Genomic DNA, 19,506 nt, shown 5'->3' with positions numbered 1-19,506 from the left:
TCAGATATAGTGCTTAAAATAACACCAGCATCCTTTACATCCACCTGAGAGGCCTGTCAAATTAATACCTCGGCCAAACAATAACATATCCAACAGTGCAGAACTCTCTCAGTATTGTGCTGAGGTGACCATGTAGCTTTTTGTTCTCAAGCCCTGAAATGGGACTCTTTCGGATTCAGGCAAGAATACTGCCAACTGGATCAAATATGACATTACATGTCATTTGTATGTTGAAGCATATAATTGCACCAAAATATACTTTAATTATGATAAACACTATGGATTAAAAATCAACTAAAACCTACACATTAATGATTAGAATTATCATTTTAAAATTTAGTTTGGAGGCAAGGGACACTACACACAAAAGCACTAAAATAATATTATCATGTTTAACATCACAGGCAAATAACAAGTTTCCTGCCATAACAAATTCCATTGAACTGATAATCTAGAGAATGTGAGTTAAAATGCTGCCATGGCTCTGTGAGAATTTGAGTTCAGTTTATTATTTTTTAATTTGGAAATAAAAGGCTGGTATAGGTAAAAGCGACTGTATGGACTGTGGTTAACTAATGTATTTTCTTGGGGGACAGGGGAGGCGGTGATGACACCTGCTGTCGCTACCTGGTTTGGCAGAAAGATGACTCCAATCTTACATCAGCAAGGGAAGTGGTTTAGTGAGGCACTCAGCTGTATCAAACTATAAAGAATGCCACATGGACTTCAGTGTTTTACAAACAACAATGGGTGGCATGGTGACACAGTGGTTAGCACTGCTCCCTCACAGCACCAGGGACCCGGATTAGATTCCCAGCTTAGGTCACTGTGTGTGTGGAGTTTGCATGTTCTCCCCGTGTCTGCGTGGGTTTCCTTCGGGTGCTCCAGTTTCCTCCCACACTCCAAAGATGTGCGGGTTAGGTGGATTGGCCATGCTAAATTGCCCCTTTGTGTCAGGGAGACTAGTTAGGGCAAATGCATGGAGTTAAGTGGATAGGGCCTGGGTGGGATTGTGGTTGGTGCAGACTCGAGGGGCTGAATGGCCTCCTTCTGCACTGTGGGATTCTATGATTCTATGAACCACACCACCAACTTGCAGAGAAACTAGGCATCAGCAAGACATGTCAATGTCATGCACATTCTGAGAGCGATTCTTTAAAATGCAGACAAGTTTGCAAAATATTTATTTTCAGTAATATATTCCTTTCATTTTCAACAGGTGTAATAGTTTTGTTTCCTCAAATTATCATGATCCATGATGGAATTTAAATAGTTTGTATCAATGTTAAATTATTTTATAATATTATGAAGTAGATCTTTCATTTCGGAATGGCAATCTATTACATTTTTTTAAAATAATATGTGACTTCAGCATCTTTAGCCCCTACCAGTTAAAACCTGATTCAGGAGGAGTAGATGCATGAGAGACTGTTGTTGCCTGGTCCATATGTAAATCCCACACTGGAGACATATTCAAATATTGCAGCAATACATCTTAAAATATCTATAAAGATTTTCCACAGTAATTTTTTATTATTGGTTTTATATTAATTTTTAAAACTCATTCATGGGATGCGGGCGTCACTGGTTGGGGAGCATGCAATGCCCATCCCTAATTGCCATCCAGAAGGTGGTGGTGAGCTGCCTTCTTTAACCGCTGCAGTCCACATAGTGCAGGTACACTCAGAGTGCTGTTAGGGAGGGAGCTCCAGGATTTTGACCCAATGACAGTGAAGGAACGGCGATATATTCCAAGTCAGGATGGTGAGTGGTTTGGAGGGTAATTTCCAGGTGGTGGTGTTCCCATGTATCTGCTGCCCTTGACCTTCTAGATGGTAGTGGTTGTGGGCTTGGAAGATGCTGTCTAAGGAATCTTAGTGAGTTCCTGTTGGTATTTTCTCCAGATGTTATGATTTGTATGATTTTCATTTACTTTTATCTTTGGTGATACGTTCAAACGGTCACACTAAGAGTCAGGGGGCTTTAATGAGGCAAATGATTTCTGCCCACATGGTGTGCTGCTTTAGACTGACCACTATCTAGTGTCTATATTGAGCATTTACATCACAACCCAGAACACCAACATTAATCCAGTGTTGACGGATCGCCTAGAATAAATACACCAAAGGGTATCTGACCTTTGCACGTAATACACTGCATTGTATGTGATTATATATTTTGTATTTTAAAATAAACAGCAATGTTTGAGTACAAGTGGCAGGCACAAGGAGACCATGAAAATTCTTAAGAATTCTCAGCTGTTAATGTTTTTGTTGTTGCAATTAGGAGACATACAGAAAAAAATGTTGCAAGGCGATATTTTGGAGAACACTTTCTTCACAGCTAATTTTGACAGAGAATCGCTGTGGGACACATTTATAGAACATAGAACATTACAGCGCAGTACAGGCCCTTCGGCCCTCGATGTTGCGTCGACCAGTGAAACCAATCTAAAGCCCCTCTAATCTACACTATTCCAATATCATCCATATGTTTATCCAATAACCATTTGAATGCTCTTAATGTTGGCGAGTCCACTTCTGTTGCAGGCAGGGCATTCCACGCCCTTACTACTCTCTGAGTAAAGAACCTACCTCTGACATCTGTCCTATATCTATCACCCCTCAATTTAAAGCTATGTCCCCTCGTGTTAGCCATCACCATCCGAGGAAAAAGGCTCTCACTATCCATTCTATCTAATCCTCTGATCATCTTGTATGCCTCTATTAAGTCACCTTCTTCTCTCTAATGAAAACAACCTCAAGTCCCTCAGCCTTTCCTCATACGATCTGTCACAGTGTTATAAGATTCAGGAAACATTTGTCACAAAGTGATCCCATTGAATACCCTATGCTTTTTGCTCGCAGCGTATGTTCTGATTATTTTATTGGCACAATGGCAGGCTCCGGTTTCTATTTAGAGTGCTCATTTCAAGCCTGCAAACTGAAAACAGCGTTTTAAAATATCCTGTAGTCTTGGAAGACTTCACTCATTGAGCGTGTGCACATTATGTTGCTTCTTGCACGCCTCCATTCGGCCACCTCAGTTCCTGCACAATCGTATATATATATAAAAAAAAGACTTGTCAGTGCCAGGCGGACAGTTTTTAACTGGGACACCCGAGGTCCTGAAAGGTAACAGTGAGCCTGTGCTATTTGGGCCGAAAATTGATGCTTCTGAGCGAGAACAGTCAAGAGTACCAGCTGCAGTAAGATTTACATGGACGATAGTAGCGATAAGTCGCAGTGACACAATCTGTAATTGACATTAAGAGTGTTAGTAACACATTACTCCTGGTTACATTGTATCAGTGACAGCACAAGTGATTGTTCCAGTAAGCAGCGGACAGTAACAATCTCGTTTCCCTCCACAGTGATTTCTTGTCCAACTCCTGCTGAAGATTTGCTGCAGAGGGAGTGTTTTCCCCCCCATTGATTTACTGAGCTGCTGGGCAGACCATGGCTGAGACGCCTTTGATGCTGAGTGTGGGGCTGGTCGGTAAGGGTCGGCAGACATGGAGCGAGCCTGCCTTGGATAATAGGTTCCCCTGACTCTTGCTCTGTACTAACGCTGTGCTGAGTGCTGCCCGCTTGTCCGGTCTTTTAGGTCCATACAAGGTTTGCATTTTGCAATTTCGGCTCCCCTCTCTCGCTCCCAGGGTGTGTACAAAAGAGATCCTGCAATGCAGATTAAATCCAATGGATTTTATTATTCCGATATAAACAATATATGCTCAGGCAGTACGCGTTTTGTTTCCTACATCGAAGTGGTTGATCCATGTTGCAAACATATATGTTGGAAATGGGATTTCCGTGTTTCCTATTCGGTCACATGATGCTGGTATGAGGTCTAAAGGCCTGGTGCTCACAAAGCTTTATAGAACAAACTATCTCGCAGAGAAAAGAGACATTGTCACAGGCAGACTCGCCTTGTGTTGGGTAGAAAAACCTGCTGCTCAATGTGGAGGAGCACTCCTTCATTCCTTTCCATTCATTAATGATGTCTCACCCCCACCACCCCAGGAATTGTACAGCTCTGTATGATTGTGTCCAACCGCATTTATACCCACAGCATTTTAAATTCCATATTCCTCCTGCATCGTAATCAAATTTGATCATCAAAAAAGTTGAAAAAGAATTGCACTTAAAAAAAGTTTGCCATAGGATTGCAATTATTGTAACTCGGGGCTAATGCAGTACTTGGTCAAAGTACTGTTTGTGCGTGCTTGACTTTGTGGACATTTTATGGTCATGTACATTAGAGATGATAAATAATGAAATTTTACAGATCCTGATAATGTAAGAGGCATTTTTTAAAGTTTAATGTTTATTAGCGTCACAGGTAGGCTTACATTAACACTGCAATTAAGTTACTGTGAAAATCCCCTAATCATCGCACTCTGGCACCTGTTTGGGTACGCTGAGGGAGAATTCACCTAACCAGCATGTCTTTCGGACTGTGGGAGGAAACCCACGCAGACAATGTGCAAACTCCACACAGACAGTGACCAAGCCGGGAATCGAACCCAGAAATGCTAACCACTATGCTGCCCCACTGAAGTAGTGATAGCCATTAAACTGGGTGCCACCTCAGCACAGTTCTGCATGCTAATTGCCATATTCAGGAATTCTTCTGCAGAAGTCCCTCATACTATTGACACATCCATTTAATTCTTAGCAACACATTTGATTTCTGAATGCATCAGTGGGGAAGGGGGAGCTGCTGTTTTAAAGGTGAATTTCCCAACAGGGCTCATGTTAAATACATCTTTATAACTTCAATACTGCTCCTCCACGCACTCAAGATGAATGTCCTTCTCTCTTAGAAAAAGACACAAATGGCGATGCGTTGTGGGTGTGGTGCTATCCAACCATCACAGCAGAACTCCGAGTACTACTTTTAAGGAAATGCTGCCTTTCTGGTGAAAATGATGTCCTTCACACCTTTGTCTTTGGCCAGTTCAGAAGAACCTGGTATTATATCATAACCACACAAGTCCAGGACACCACCGCATTGTCAAAGGTATGTAACAGTTTATAGATGTGTCTTAATCTGAGGACAAATTTTCTTTTCTTCCCCTCTTTCAATGTCAGCCTCTGGGGCCGCGTACAAACCGACCTGTTCCAGGGACACTGTTGTTTTGTCACTCAGGGACACACTGACTAAACAAAAGGGAGAGCTCTCTTCAGCAGAGTCAGGGGGAATTTCAGACTCTGCCAAACTGCACCATACTAGTGCATCTCCCAGAAGCTGGATGACAAATAAAGACCACAGAATAGGTTGTCTACCCAACAATGTGGGGAAAGCAGAGGTCTATTTAGTGCACAAAGTGTAATAAATTGTACACCTGTTTAAACTTTGATACATGTGGTACACAGGGGGAATCTTCCCCCTCGGTGCCAGTGTAGTTTCGATTTGGGGATTGGAAGTGTAGAGAAAAACAAAATCATTTTTTCAATTAATAGCAGTGGTGCGGTGGCTCAGTGGCTAGCATTGCTGCCTCACAGCGCCAGCCTCGGGTGACTGTGTGGAGTTTGCATCTCCTCGCCTTGTCTGTTAAGGTTTAACTTTAACTTTAGGATGCTCTTTCAGAGGGTCAGTGTAAAGTTGATGGGTTGAATGGCCTCCTTCGCTGTAGGGATTCTATGACTAAGAAAGAGGCCATTTTCAGCAAAGTTGAGAAATGACCACTCATTACTCTTTTAATTTGCCCAAGGTAGCTTCAGAGGGGAGATGTGTGCACTTCCACATAAGCAGCAACTTTTCATTTTTTTATTAGTACATTTTTGAAAGAAAACAAGGAGATACTCCTCAGAACACCAACAATTATATTCTTACCAAGCTGCTTCTGAAGGCTGCTCTGTGCTAGAGAAGGACAGAGTCATAACAATGGTGTTTGGTATCCTTCTGATTTGGCAAAATATAAGCAAAATAACTTTTTAAAAACTGCACAGTCAGTCATGTTTTATGATCCTCGATTATTAGTGTACGTTTGCTGTTCAAAGAAACAAAGTTAAAGAATTTACTGTGCTAGAACCCTTTCAAAAAAGCATGAAAATGGTCAAACTGAACTCACATAGAAGACAATAAGAAGTCTCGCTCATCTGATGAAGGAGCAGTGCTCCGAAAACTCGTGATTCCATATAAACCTATTGGACTTTAACCTGGTGTTGTGAGACTTCTTACTGTGCCCACCCCAGTTAATGCTGGCATCTCCACACCGTGGCACATGGAGGAGGTTCACAAGGGAAGTAGAGTTAGTGTCAACTCAGTTTTGACTGAGTTGGAGTTGACAAAGCATGGAGTTCAGGAGCCAGAGTGCAGAACCTTGAAGAAGTCATGGGCGGCACGGTGCCACAGTGGTTAGCACTGCTGCCTCACAGCGCCAGGGACCTGGGTTCGATTCCCGGCTTATCTGTGTGGAGTTTGCACATTCTCCCCGTGTCTGCGTGGGTTTCCTCCGGTGCTCTGGTTTCCTCCCATGGTCTGAAAGACATGCTGATTAGGTGTATTGACCCGAACAGGTGCCAATGTGTGGCGGCTGGGGGAATTTCACAGTAACTTCTTTGCAGTGTTAATGTAAGACATAAACTTAGGCAGCCTTCCTGATTGATAACATATGGAGTTTCAGTGTATATGGTAGATCCAAGTGACATTGATATGTGGAGCTCAGTTTTCCATTCATTCATGCACAAATGATGGTGACATTTGAAAAAAAAAGCTGGACTTGCGGATAGCGAAGAGCATTGTCGGGCAATACAGCAGGATATAGATAGGCTGGAAAATTGGGCGGAGAGGTGGCAGATGGAGTTTAATCCGGATAAATGCGAAGTGATGCATTTTGGAAGAAATAATGTAGGGAGGAGTTATACAATAAATGGCAGAGTCATCAGGAGTATAGAAACACAGAGGGACCTAGGTGTGCAAGTCCACAAATCCTTGAAGGTGGCAACACAGGTGGAGAAGGTGGTGAAGAAGGCATATGGTATGCTTGCCTTTATAGGACGGGGTATAGAGTATAAAAGCTGGAGTCTGATGATGCAGCTGTATAGAACGCTGGTTAGGCCACATTTGGAGTACTGCGTCCAGTTCTGGTCGCCGCACTACCAGAAGGACGTGGAGGCGTTAGAGAGAGTGCAGAGAAGGTTTACCAGGATGTTGCCTGGTATGGAGGGTCTTAGCTATGAGGAGAGATTGGGTAAACTGGGGTTGTTCTCCCTGGAAAGACGGAGAATGAGGGGAGGTCTAATAGAGGTGTACAAGATTATGAAGGGGATAGATAGGGTGAACGGTGGGAAGCTTTTTCCCAGATCAGAAGTGATGATCACGAGGGGTCACGGGCTCAAGGTGAGAGGGGCGAAGTATAACTCAGATATTAGAGGGATGTTTTTTACACAGAGGGTGGTGGGGGCCTGGAATGCGCTGCCAAGTAGGGTGGTGGAGGCAGGCACGCTGACATCGTTTAAGACTTACCTGGGTAGTCACATGAGCAGCCTGGGAATGGAGGGATACAAACGATTGGTCTAGTTGGACCAAGGAGCGGCACAGGCTTGGAGGGCCGAAGGGCCTGTTTCCTGTGCTGTACTGTTCTTTGTTCTTTGGTTGGTTAATATTTTTATTTTGAACAGAACAACTTTAATTCTGAGAGGCCTTGAAATGAAGATTTGGATAATGGAAATATTGTTTGATATGTCTGTTCAGAGACAGAGTCAGGAAACTCTGTGAATTCTTGAATGACCTGTGCTGTAAATAGTATATAATATGGCAGTGAATATGGAGAACTTTGTTATGTCTTTGCCATATTAGTTTGCACTCCAAAACTCTTATTTCATATTTTGCATAGAACTTAAGAGTTGAAATAAAAGTGTAAGTGTAACAATGATGCATATGAAATTTATCCTCTTCTTCATTCTTACCACAGGTGACCCATTTTTCTTTAGTTCTAACTGCCAGAGACTTTAACCCAGAGAAATATGCATCTTTTGGGAGAGTGTTATGTAGGTGAGTTACAAGTTTTTACATAATGTTGCACCTTATATCACCATCATTATGGATCTCTCTGAGGATTGCACATGCATCAATATCCTACTTTGCTGGGTACAGTTCATATACTCAGTGGCTTATGGCTAAAAATAATCACAAATTATCATTTTATATGCATAGAAAGAAAGAATTTACATTTAATCAGCTTCCTTAAGTGACTTAGTTGATTAGTTCTCTTGCATACTGAGAAGAGAATTTTCATTTATGTAGCACCTTTCATGGCCTCAGGACATCCCAAAAGGTGTTACAGCTAATGCGCTATTTTCTTAAGTGTCTCACTGTTGTAATATAAGTAACATTGCAGTCAACTTGCACAGTCTTAGTAACAACAAAAAGATAATCTGTTTTTGTGATGTTAGCTAAGGAATAGGGTATTTCCAGGACAATTTCTGAGGCCGCAGCATGTTTTAGCACCAAGCAGGTAGAGCTGTTCATGTGCATCATGCAGCATCTCCACATCATGTGCATTGAGACATGATTAATTCATGATCTTATTGTGAAGGCGCACCTAGGTAGCAGTGATCATAATATGATTGAAATTCGCATTAAGTTTGAGGGAGAGAGGAGTGGATCGGAGAGTAGTGTTTCAAACTTAAATAAGGGCAATTATGAGGATATGAAGACAGAACTGGCTAAAGTGAACTGGGAAATTACGTTAAAGGACAGTGGAGATGCAGTGGCAGATATTTAAGATGATATTTCAGAATACTCAGAAAAGATACATTTCTGTGAGAAAGAAAGACTCTAAGGGAAGGGCGCACCATCCATGACTAACTAAAGAAGATAAAAATAGTATCAAATTGAAAGAAGGGTATAATTCTGCAAATATAAGTGGCAGATCAGAATGTTGGACAAAATATAGAGAACAGCAAAGAATGACTAAAAGATTAATAAGGAGGGCAAAATTAGAGTATGAGGAAAAGCTAGCTAGAAACATAAAAACATACTAAAAATTTCTGCAGACATTTAAAAAGGAAAAGAGTAAGTCAAATGAGCTTTGGTCTTCGAGAGAGTGTGCATGGGGAATTAATAGTGGAAAATAAGGAAATTTGATGAATTTAACAGATATTTTGTGTTTCTCTTCACTGTAGAGAATATAAATAACATCCCTGAAATAATTGTGAATCAGGAGGTGATAGAGAAGGAAGAACTTAAAACAATTAAGAATCACATTCTGGCAGTGCAACCCTGGCAGTGCCAACCTGTGCCAGGGTTGGGCCTTCTGAGGAGCCTTATGGGAAGGATTGCCCTTATGGAGTGCTTTTCCCCATCCCTTCTAGGAAGCCTTCCATCTCCCTCAGTCCCAATCTCCAGCCTCCTCTTTGGCACTCTACAAGTGGGCATCTCCCCACCTCGATTGCCCACTGGAGCTTCCTGCTCTCTCCTAATTCCCGACCACTCCCACCAATTACCAGGGACTGTCCCCAAGGGTGATTTCCTGCTGCTTGTGTACCCCTCTACCTTCCAGCCAAGTTTTGTGTTTCCCGAGCTGCCAGACAGGAAGTAGAGCTGGCTGCAAGATCCAAATGAGGTGAATCATCAGGACTTCCTAGCCTCACTGAATTCTTCAGCTGTTTTCAACTTCATTGACACTCTTCCTACATCCCACTGTGACTATATTGTGCCTTTAAGAAATGTATTTGAGTCATGTTTCTATGCAGGATTTTTTTAGCAGTCTGTTCTAACTGCTGCCGCTTGGTACGTAACCGGCAACCTCTGTCGTTACTGCAGCAGCATAATTGGTCCCAAGTGCTAGAATGGGTGTTTTAAGTCTGGCCTAATGCTGTTTTCTTATTTTAGTGTGTTCCTCTTGGATCTTGCAGAGTAGGGCTTGATTAGGTTGATTGACAGAAAAATCTCTAGGCTTACAAAAAAAAAATCAAGATCAGTTTGGTGTTTGGAAGAGAGAGATTGCTTTCTCTGTGTCACTTTTTCTCTCTGGATTTTAAGACTGGGATCTGCCAGGAAGTAAATTTGTTTCTCTGGGGTTCTGCTGTTTGGGGGTGGATCTTTCTCTAGAGGGGTTAAAAAGCTGGAAACGTAGCACCCACAAGAGCATATCTGTTTTGTGCCAATTCTGAAGAGGGATTTATGTCTATGAGGACACTTCTTATGTTGGAACTATAGAGATAGTTAGCTGTTAAGAATTATACCTTGTCATGTTTAAGTATTTCCAATTGGTAAAAGTTATGCTAGCTCTTTTTGTTATATTTTAACTATGTTGTTAAAATTAAAGTTTGTTTTAATAAAGGCTTCCTAGTGGATCAATTGAATCATACTCGAGTGAATCAAAAAAAAGTTGGGGTTTAAGCTAACTTCATAACATACCTTGGAGTTTCTGATCTGGTCTCCCACACCATAAATATCAGGGCTAGCATTTCACTGAGCAAGTGGTACATTTATGTAACAGGCTTCCTAGGGAGACAATGGAAACAGATGGTATTGAAACATTCAAATTCAAATGAGATAGATTTCTTGAAGAAAATGATATTTTAAGATACAGTATATGATTATTTTGAGACATGAAATATGGTGGACATAACATGCTTAGAAAGAACTGATGATTTTTGACCTACAGTTCCCAACACTTTCCACCACTGGAGTTTTTCCTAAGCTCAAGCCTGCTCATGGACTAATTGATAGATATTGGCTGCCATGCTTAGGCAACAACAAAACATTTTTGGGCTGCTCTGCAATGACCGATTCTATGATGCCATTTATTAAGGCTTTGCCAGTCAGTTATTCTGTTTACTGTACTTTGTATTATGGGGTCACATTATATTATATTTCTGAGATATGTAGTTAATATCTGGTTGGTTGCATAGATAAGACATGATTGGTACAAATTAAACTTGAAATGCATTTGCCTGGTGGGTTTTTGTTTTTATTCATTCATGCGATATGGGCATCAACAACAAGGCCAGCATTCATTGCCCATCCCCAATTGCCTTTGAGAAGGTGGTGATGAACCATCTTCATGAACAGTTGAAGTCTTTGTGATGTAGGCATACCGACAGTTAGTTCCAGGATTTTGACCCAGCGGCAGTTGATAAACAGGAAGCACGAGTCGAGAATTTGAATCTGAAAATTTACTGGCTCCTGCAATTTAGAAAGATTAACCTTTGAGTCCCTGGTTCTCACTTCGGAGTGGGGATGGGGGGCGGGGGGGGGGGGGTAATGGGGGAAAGCCTTTCCATGCCAGAGCAATTAGTATCTTTCTGTACCATTCCAGTCATTAAAAACACACTTCCTCGCGTAAAAAATGTTTATAAAATTAGTTATTAAATCTCTTGATTTCTAATTTTTCCAAAGGATATACATGAAATATGGTAGCCCAGCCAGGATGATGGAAGGTTATATTTCTGTTCTTACCAATGGCATCTGTCAAAGTGAAGAGAATGGGTCATTTCTTATGAAGGATTACGATTCAAGAAAGGCATATCTTGCTGGGTCCATTAAAGGTAAGCACAAAAAATGTTAAACATAGGATCCAGCATTAAGTACTGAGTGCGGTTGAGGTGCAGTCCAGTCCAGTGATGTTGTTCCCTGACCTCGTTTGCTCTTTCTCTTGAGTTATGATATGGAGCATGGTATGTTGTCTGGGAAAACTGCCGGAACCAAGGGCAAGATAACGTCCCTTAAATGGGACAGTTGGTTAAGGAAGAGTTTGTTCCTTTTACCGATTTACTCTTGTGCAATAAGCAATGTTGCGTGTATGAGAATGCCCTTATTTCTGAGCAAATATGGTCACCTACACATATTAATGTCTGATCTATTTGGACCCTGCAACTTGTGTTAGATACAGTACTGTGTCACTTTCTACCAAGCAGAACTTTAGAACTATTGATATATTAAGCTATTTGTATCAAACAGTATGGTAATGTGTAACTAACTACAATAATAGGAATATCTATTTCAAACATATTTATACTCCTATATTGTATCTGGAATTGTTTATTTTGGAGCTGGTTTTATTTTAGCTTAACCATTTTACATATGATGATCCATTATCCATAATTAGGTAACTATTCATAGTTTAATTTTACATGCAGCCTCTCTTGAAAGTAGACAGCCACTCGCTATCCTCTAATATCTCACCCACACTCACATTCACCTAAGGGTACAGTAGTATAATGGTTATGTTACTGGGCTAATAATTCGAGATGTGAGTTCAAAGACTGACATGGTAGCTATGGAGTTTAAATTCCGTTATTTCAGTACATTTGGACACATACAGATATTTCAGCAAGGAAAAATGGATAGCAATCAGGGCTTGGGCCAATAATTGATGTTTCATTCATTCAGGGATGTGGGCATCGCTGTTTGTTGATGGGGTGCCAATCAAGTGAGCTGCTTTGGCCTGGGTGGCGTCAGGTTTCTTGAGTGTTGTTGGAGCTGCACTCATCCAGGCAAAGGTTGAGGTGGCATGGTAGCACAGTGGTTAGCACTGCTGCTTCACAGCACCAGGGACCCGGGTTCGATTCCTAGCTTAGGTCATTGTTTGTGTGGAGTTTGCACGTTCTCCCCGTGTCTGCGTGGGTTTCCTCCGGGTGCTCCGGTTTCCTCCCACATTCTGAAAGACGTGCTGGTTAGATGAATTGACCCGAACAGGCATTGGACAGTGGTGACTAGGGGAATTTCACAGTAACTTCATTGTGGTGTTAATGTAAGCCTTACTTGTGACTATTAAATAAACTTTTTTAAATATCCCATCCCACTCCTGACTTGTGCCTTATAGAATGTGGACAGGGTTTGGGGAGTCAGGAGGTGAGTTAACCACCACAGAATTCCTCGCCTCTGACCTGCTCTGGTAGCCACAGTATTTATATGGATAGTCCAGTTCAGTTTCTGGTCAGTTGTAACCCCAGGATATTGATAATGGGAGATTCAGTAATAGTAAAGCCATTGAATGTCAAGGGGCAATGGTAGATTCTTTCTTGGTGGTGATGGTCATTGCCTGGCACTTGTGTAGTGTCTCTGTTACATGCCACTTGTCAGCCCAAACCTGGATATTGTCCAGGTCTTACTTGGACATGGACTGCTTCAGTATCTGAGGAGTTGCGAATGATGATGAACATTATGCAGTCATCAGGGAACATTCCATTTTTGACTTTATGATGGAAGGAAGGTCATTGACAAAGCAGCTGATGATGATTGGGCCAAGGACACTACCCTAAGGAACTCCTGCCGCAATGTCCTGGAGCTGAGATGACTGACCTCCAACATCCACAACCATCTTCAAAGGGTTTTCTTCATGATTTCCATTGACCCCAGTTTTGCTGAGGCTCCTTGATGCCACACTTGGTCAATGTGATCTTGATGTCAAGGGCAGTCACTCTCAGCTCACTTCTGGAGTTCAGCCCTTTTGTCCATGTTTGGACTAACGTTGTAAAGAGGGATTGAATGGTTCTGGTGGAACCCAAACTGAGTGTCAACGAGCAGGCTATTGCTAAGCAAGTGCCACTTGATAGCACTGTTGGTGACCTGTTCCATCGCTGATAATCAAAAGTAGACTGATGGGGTGGTTGTTGGCCCAATTGGCTTTGCCCTACATTTTGTGCACAGAACATACCTGGGGAACTTTCCACATTGGATGCAGTGCTGTTGCTGTACTGGAACAGCTTGGCTAGGGGCTCAGCAAGTTCTGGACCACACGTCTTCAGTACTATTGCCGGAATAGTGTCAGGACTCATAGCCTTTGCAGTAGCCAGTACCTTCAGCCATTTCTTGATATCACATGGAGTGAATCAAGTTGTCTGAACACTGGCATCCATGATGCTGTAGATCGTTGGACTAAGCCGGGATGGATCATCCACTCCGCCCTCCTGGCTGAAGATTACAGAAGTTGTTTCAGCCTTAACTTTTGCACCGATGTGCTGGGCTCCTCCATCATTGAGGATGAGGAAATTTGTGGAACCTCTTCCCCCCCGGTTGTTTAATTATCCACCAACATCCATGGCTGGACATGACAGGACTGCAGAGCTTAGATCTGATTCACTGGGTGTAGAATCACTTAGCTCTGTCTATCACTTGCTGTTTATGTTGTTTGGCATGCAAGTATTCCTGTGTTGCAGCTTCACCAGGTTGATACCTCATTTTTAGGTAGGCTGCTGCTGCTCCTGGCATGCCCTCCTGCACTCTCCGTTCAACCAGTGTTGATCCCATAGCTTGCTGGTAACAGTAGAATGGGGAAATGCCAGGCCATGAGGTTACAGATTGTGGTTCAGTCCATTTCTGTTGCTGCTGCTGATGGCCCACAGTGCCTCATGGTTGCCAAGTCTTGAGTTGCTAGATCTGTTCAAAGATGCATCTGAGGCAGGCTGGTAGGAGAGGCTGAGGTCTGTTATGTTTTTCCCTTTGTTGATCCCCTCCCCACCTGCTGCAGACCCAGTTTAGCAGCTATGTTCTTTAGGAGTCGGTAGTGCTGCTACCGAGCCTCTCTTGGTGATGGGCATTGAAGTCCCCACCCAGAGTACATTCTGTGACCTTGCCACCCTCAGTGCTTTCTCTAAGTCGTGTTCAACATGGAGGAGTTCTGATTCATCAGCTGCAGGGGTTAGGGGCGGGGGGGAAGAGTGTTGGGGGTGCAGGAACATTTATGTGGCAATCAGGAGGAGGTTTCCTTGTCCATGTTTGCCCTGGTGAGACATGAGACTTCATGGGGTCGGATTCAATGTTGAGGACTCCCAGGGCAACTTCCTGCTGATTGTAAACCATTGTGCTACCACCTCTGCTGGGTCTGTCCTGCCGGTGGGACAGGACATATCCAGGAGTGGTAATGGTGGTATCTGGGACATTATCTATAATGTATGATTCCATGTGCATGACTATGTCAGGCTGTTGCTTGACTAGTCTGTGAGACAGCTCTCCCAGTTTCAGCACAAACCCCCAAGGATTTTGCAGGGTCGACAGGACTGGGTTTGCCATTGTCATCTCTGGTGCCGAGTTCAATGCCAGATGGTCCATCTGGTTTTGTTCCTTACTAACATCCTTTTAGTGGTTTGATGCAGCTGAGTGCCTTGCTAGGCCATTTCAGAGGGCACTTAAAAGTCAACCACATTGCTGTGGCTTTGGAGTCACATGTAGGCCAGAACTGGTAAGGACAGCAGATTTCCTTCCCTACAGGGCATTTGTGAACCAGATGGGTTTCTACAACAATCGTCAACAGTTTCATGGTCATCATTCGACTTTTAATTCCAAACTTTTTTGTTGAATTAAAATCCAACTACCAATGGTGGGATTCAAACCCAGGTCCCTTGAGCATTCCTTTCAGTCTCTGGATTACTAGTCTAGCGACAATATCACAATGCACTGCATCCCTCTTCTGTCATGCCCAGAAGCCTCAACTCTAGTCTCAGCTGAAAGGAGGTAACTCAAACCTGGGATCGTGGTGATGTCAATTGATTTCTTTGAAGTGAGCCGGGATTCTTTGACTTTTCATTATAGTCTTATTTTGCACTATTTAATATTCGGTATAAAACAAGTTTTCTTCTGGTGATTATGTGAAATGCGTAGAGACGTTTTTGTGTTCAATGGAATGCATTTTGTTTTCACAGATGTAGTAAATCAGTTTGGAATGGAAACCATTATCCTGTACACTGCACTCATGCTAAAGAAGAGGATTGTGGTCTACCATCCTCGCATCGAAGCATTGCAGGAGTTTACCAGGTAAAAACAACCCTCAGAGGGGGTCACATGGTGTGAGCGTGGGAATATCTGTGTCTCCAGGAGCTCTGGCGCTACGCATCTTTTAATCCTTTCATTTATCCTGATGCACAGCCCATTAGTACCTGATCCTGAAGGAAAGCTCCGCACTATATCCCTGGAAGATTTCTGGTTAAATTTTGGGACAAAATGCCGAGTAAAAGTCATGAAAATCCTCGATGGAAAGAAGCAGCCCAGGTGGAGCTGAGCTCACAATGTGGCGATTTGGTCAGTGAGCGGGCTCTTGACCCGGTGACGTTGAAGGAATTGTCAATGACGACTGCCAATACGATTAGCATTTTGGCACAGAATTTCGATGCTCAGATTGCTGAACTGCAGAGTACTGATAAGAAGCTTGACGAAGCGAAGGAAAAAATTCTTATTGCCGAGAATGCAGCTTCCTCAGTTGAGGCTTGCTTTCAATCCTTGGAAAATCAGCTACATGGAATGTCAGATATCCTGATTGACCTGGAGAGCTGAGGCCAGAGGAGGAGTGTCCATGTGACCGGCTTTCCAAAAGAAGCTGAGGGCGAGCTGCTAGCTAAATTTGAGAACTGACTACCACATTTTCTTAATCTCAACACGAAAGCCGGCTGCATTAATCTCGAAGGTGCATGTCACATTCCCGCGTTCGAGGCTTGCCCCCGGTTGGTAATCATGCATTTTCATAGCTTTGGTCAGAGGTTTCAATGAGGCTGGAAATGATCTGAAAGCCATCCGAATGCAGTTGGCCCTGCTTTATCCTGCTACCCTAAGGGTAACATCTGATGGATCCTTAAGACTGTACCACAATCCTACTAAGGCTTTGGCCTCTCTAAACTCCGTGGATGGCTATAATTTAGAGTCACAATTTGCAGTTCGTCGATAATCCTGGACTTTACTCACTGTCATTACACTCCTTTTTTTGATTTTGTCATGTTATTTATCATGTTGACAGGGGCGATAGAGTATGAGCACTGGGGTGAATTTTGCCTGCTACCTTTGAAAACCAAGGATGTCTATTAGTTTATAATGGAATGCATCTCTCAGTGTGTTCCTTTACTTACTCTAAGCTTGAGACACAGATTTGTTCCTCCTATATCCTTGTTATGTCAGGGATGCAAGGTGGGCACAGGGGACTACCTGAATTGCTTCTGGTCCTGTGACAAAATTGAATCCTAATGGTTTAATAGCCTTAAAGAGCTTAAGAATGTTGGGGAGCATCTGGGTAGGTTGTATGGCACGTGATTTTTCTTATAATCCTTGCATTTATAATGGAGGAAAAAACTATGTGGTATCCTTTACTCTTGAACTGGCTAATATGAGTAGCGCCATAGCGGGGAGATAGGTGGGTGGTTTGAGGTAGAGGATGCGGTATGATCCAACAAATTCTCACTGCTGGTGAGGAAAACCCCCTTAGAACTATCGGTGTTGCATAGTTTGTTTCTGTATTTTGGTTATTTTGGGATCAAGGAATCCCAGACGGACTCCTGTAACTTTGCAGACAGAGAACATATCCTGGGAAAATACATTGATTTGTATCAGTGGCGCTCCTGATTGAGCTGGAGATGGGGAAAGTATGCTTTGGTGAGCGCCTAAGCGTGATGCTAGAATCTTTGGCTGATCAGTCTTTTGTATACCTGTGTCAATATCCTGTATTCTTCTTGGCTGAATATGCATTGGCAGCGCATACTATGAAAATCCTGCAAAAGAAAAGAATGTAAGTTACGTGGCGCTATCTCTAGTATCCTGTAAGCAAGGATGTGGTCTATTATGCCATTTACTCATGGCTTTACCTTGTTATCTTGTTTTCCCCCAATCTCTGAAACATCCTTTCATTGTTTCCGTATTTGGAGGTGTCCTTTGCAATGAATAATCTGTACCAACTGTGTGGGTTCTCACTTGTCTCTTTCTGTACATATGGAGAAATGATTGGAAATTCCCACTGAAGTAAACAGCGGGATTTATTCCAGTTTTTACATGAAATCAACACTTAGAATTCCCCCCCCCCACCACCCCAACCTATGGTTTGACACTTAGAGATATGGTGGCAGAGAAGTGTGACAAATATTCATGTTCATAGAATCATAGGATCCCTACAGTGCAGAAGAGGCCATTTAAGCTATCGGGTCTGCACCAATCCTGCGAAAGAACACACTACCTAGACCCAATCCCTGCCCTAACCCCCCCCCCACATGGCCTGCACATCTTGGCCAGTAAGGGTTAATTTAGCCCGGCCAATGCACCAAACCTGCATGTCTTTGGACTGTGGGAGGAAACTGGAGCACCCGGAGGAAACCCACCGAAACACAGGGAGAATGTGCAAACTCCACACAAACAGTGACCCAAGGCTAGAATTGAACCTGGGTCCCTGGCGCTGTGAGGGACTAGTGCTAACCATTGTGCTTTGTAACTTTGTATTCCAGGACTTTGCCCACATTAATTTGGCATCGGCAGGACTGGTCAGTACTTCATCCTTATGTGCATTTAAATCAAGATGAGCTCGAGGCCTTGAAGACTTGTACTGGTAAGAAGATTGTTTGCTTTTCCAAAACTACATAGAAAGTCATTTCTGTTATGCTAATCCTGCAACTTCTAATTCCACTTGGAACTTGATAGGAAAATGCAAACTTTGTCTAATTCTGGGATGTGTAAAGTGCTTATGAATTTCCAGCTGTCCATTCATCTGGCAGCAAACTCTGATATATTTTCCCAACTAATAGAGGGCAAATATCCATAGCCTTTAGTAACAGTTGTTTTCACTTCACATGCAGGTTATGTAGCTGGTTTCACAGAGTTAAAAGTGACCGACCGCTCCGACATCTATGATGTATTTGTGAACCTGGTAGAAAGTGAGATCGTTATTGCACCACATGCTAAAGGTATCACTGGTGTTTGTTTGTGTGCTTCACTGTCATTCTTGTTTCACTGAAGTCCCATTGATCTATCACCCCTGTACTGCTTCATCTACATTGGCTCTCGGTTAGGCATTGCCTCGATTTTAAAGCTGTCATCCTTGTTTGCAAGTCCCATCATGGCCTCGAACCTCCCTATCTCTCTAACCTTCTCCAATCCTGCACCTCTCCATAATCTCTGTGCTTCTCCAATCCGGCCTTTTGCTCATTTTTCATCGTGCTGCCCTTTGCGGCCATGTCTTCATCCAGAGGCCCAGAGCTGTTGGAATTTCCCCCTGGAGTCTTTCCATCTGTCTAACTTGGGGCGGCAGGGTGGCACAGTGGTTAGCACTGCTGCTTCGCAGCACCAGGGACCTGCGTTCAATTCTGGCCTTGGGTGACTGTGTGTGGAGTTTGCACATTCTCCCCGTGTCTGCGTGAGTTTCCTCCGGGTGCTCCGGTTTCCTCCCACAGTCCAAAGATGGATTGGCCATTCTAAATTTCCCTTAGTGTCCAAATATGTGTAGCTTAGGTGGATTAGCCATGGTAAATGCACGGGGTTTCGGGGATAAGGCGTGGACGGTTGGGTCTAGGTAAGATGCTCTTTCGGAGAGTTGGTACAGACTCGATGGGAGGAATGGCCTCCTTTTGCACTGTAGGGTTTCAATGGTTCTCTCCTCTCCTTTAAGATGTCTTTTAACACCTGTCTTTTGACCAGGCTTTTGGTCTCCTGTCCTCATCATCCTATTTTGTTTAGTATCAGCCCTGTGAAGTGCTTGGAGATGTTTATTACTTACAAAAGACTCTACATAATGCAACTCTAAATTAGTGTCGGCGCTAAGATTTTATGCACCAGTAGAATTATAATACTGGATTGTATGCTCCC

General features: G+C 43.0%; 1 protein-coding gene across 9 annotated transcripts in view; it reads left to right on the top strand.

Moving 5' to 3' along the window:
* The window catches only part of dennd10 (DENN domain containing 10), a 32,983-nt gene that overhangs the window by 681 nt on the left and 12,796 nt on the right, over positions 1-19,506 (top strand). For 2 of the 9 annotated variants that reach the window (XM_078223234.1, XM_078223231.1), the window contains exons 2-8: positions 3,374-3,498; positions 4,826-5,022; positions 7,922-8,001; positions 11,356-11,504; positions 15,600-15,711; positions 18,153-18,253; positions 18,501-18,608. In XM_078223234.1, coding sequence (XP_078079360.1) covers positions 3,459-3,498; positions 4,826-5,022; positions 7,922-8,001; positions 11,356-11,504; positions 15,600-15,711; positions 18,153-18,253; positions 18,501-18,608 — 787 coding nt within the window. In that variant the 5' untranslated portion in view covers positions 3,374-3,458. Of the gene's footprint in view, positions 1-3,035; positions 3,276-3,373; positions 3,618-4,825; positions 5,023-7,921; positions 8,002-11,355; positions 11,505-15,599; positions 15,712-18,152; positions 18,254-18,500; positions 18,609-19,506 lie in introns of those variants that run through there. The other 7 variants (XM_078223229.1, XM_078223233.1, XM_078223230.1 and 4 more) reach the window with 7 other exon arrangements.

This window comes from Mustelus asterias, chromosome 11 (assembly GCF_964213995.1).
Source record: "Mustelus asterias chromosome 11, sMusAst1.hap1.1, whole genome shotgun sequence".
NCBI lineage: Eukaryota > Metazoa > Chordata > Chondrichthyes > Carcharhiniformes > Triakidae > Mustelus > Mustelus asterias.
The sequence above is the reverse complement of the archived record's forward strand: the minus strand, read 5'-3'. Positions and strand labels throughout refer to the sequence as shown.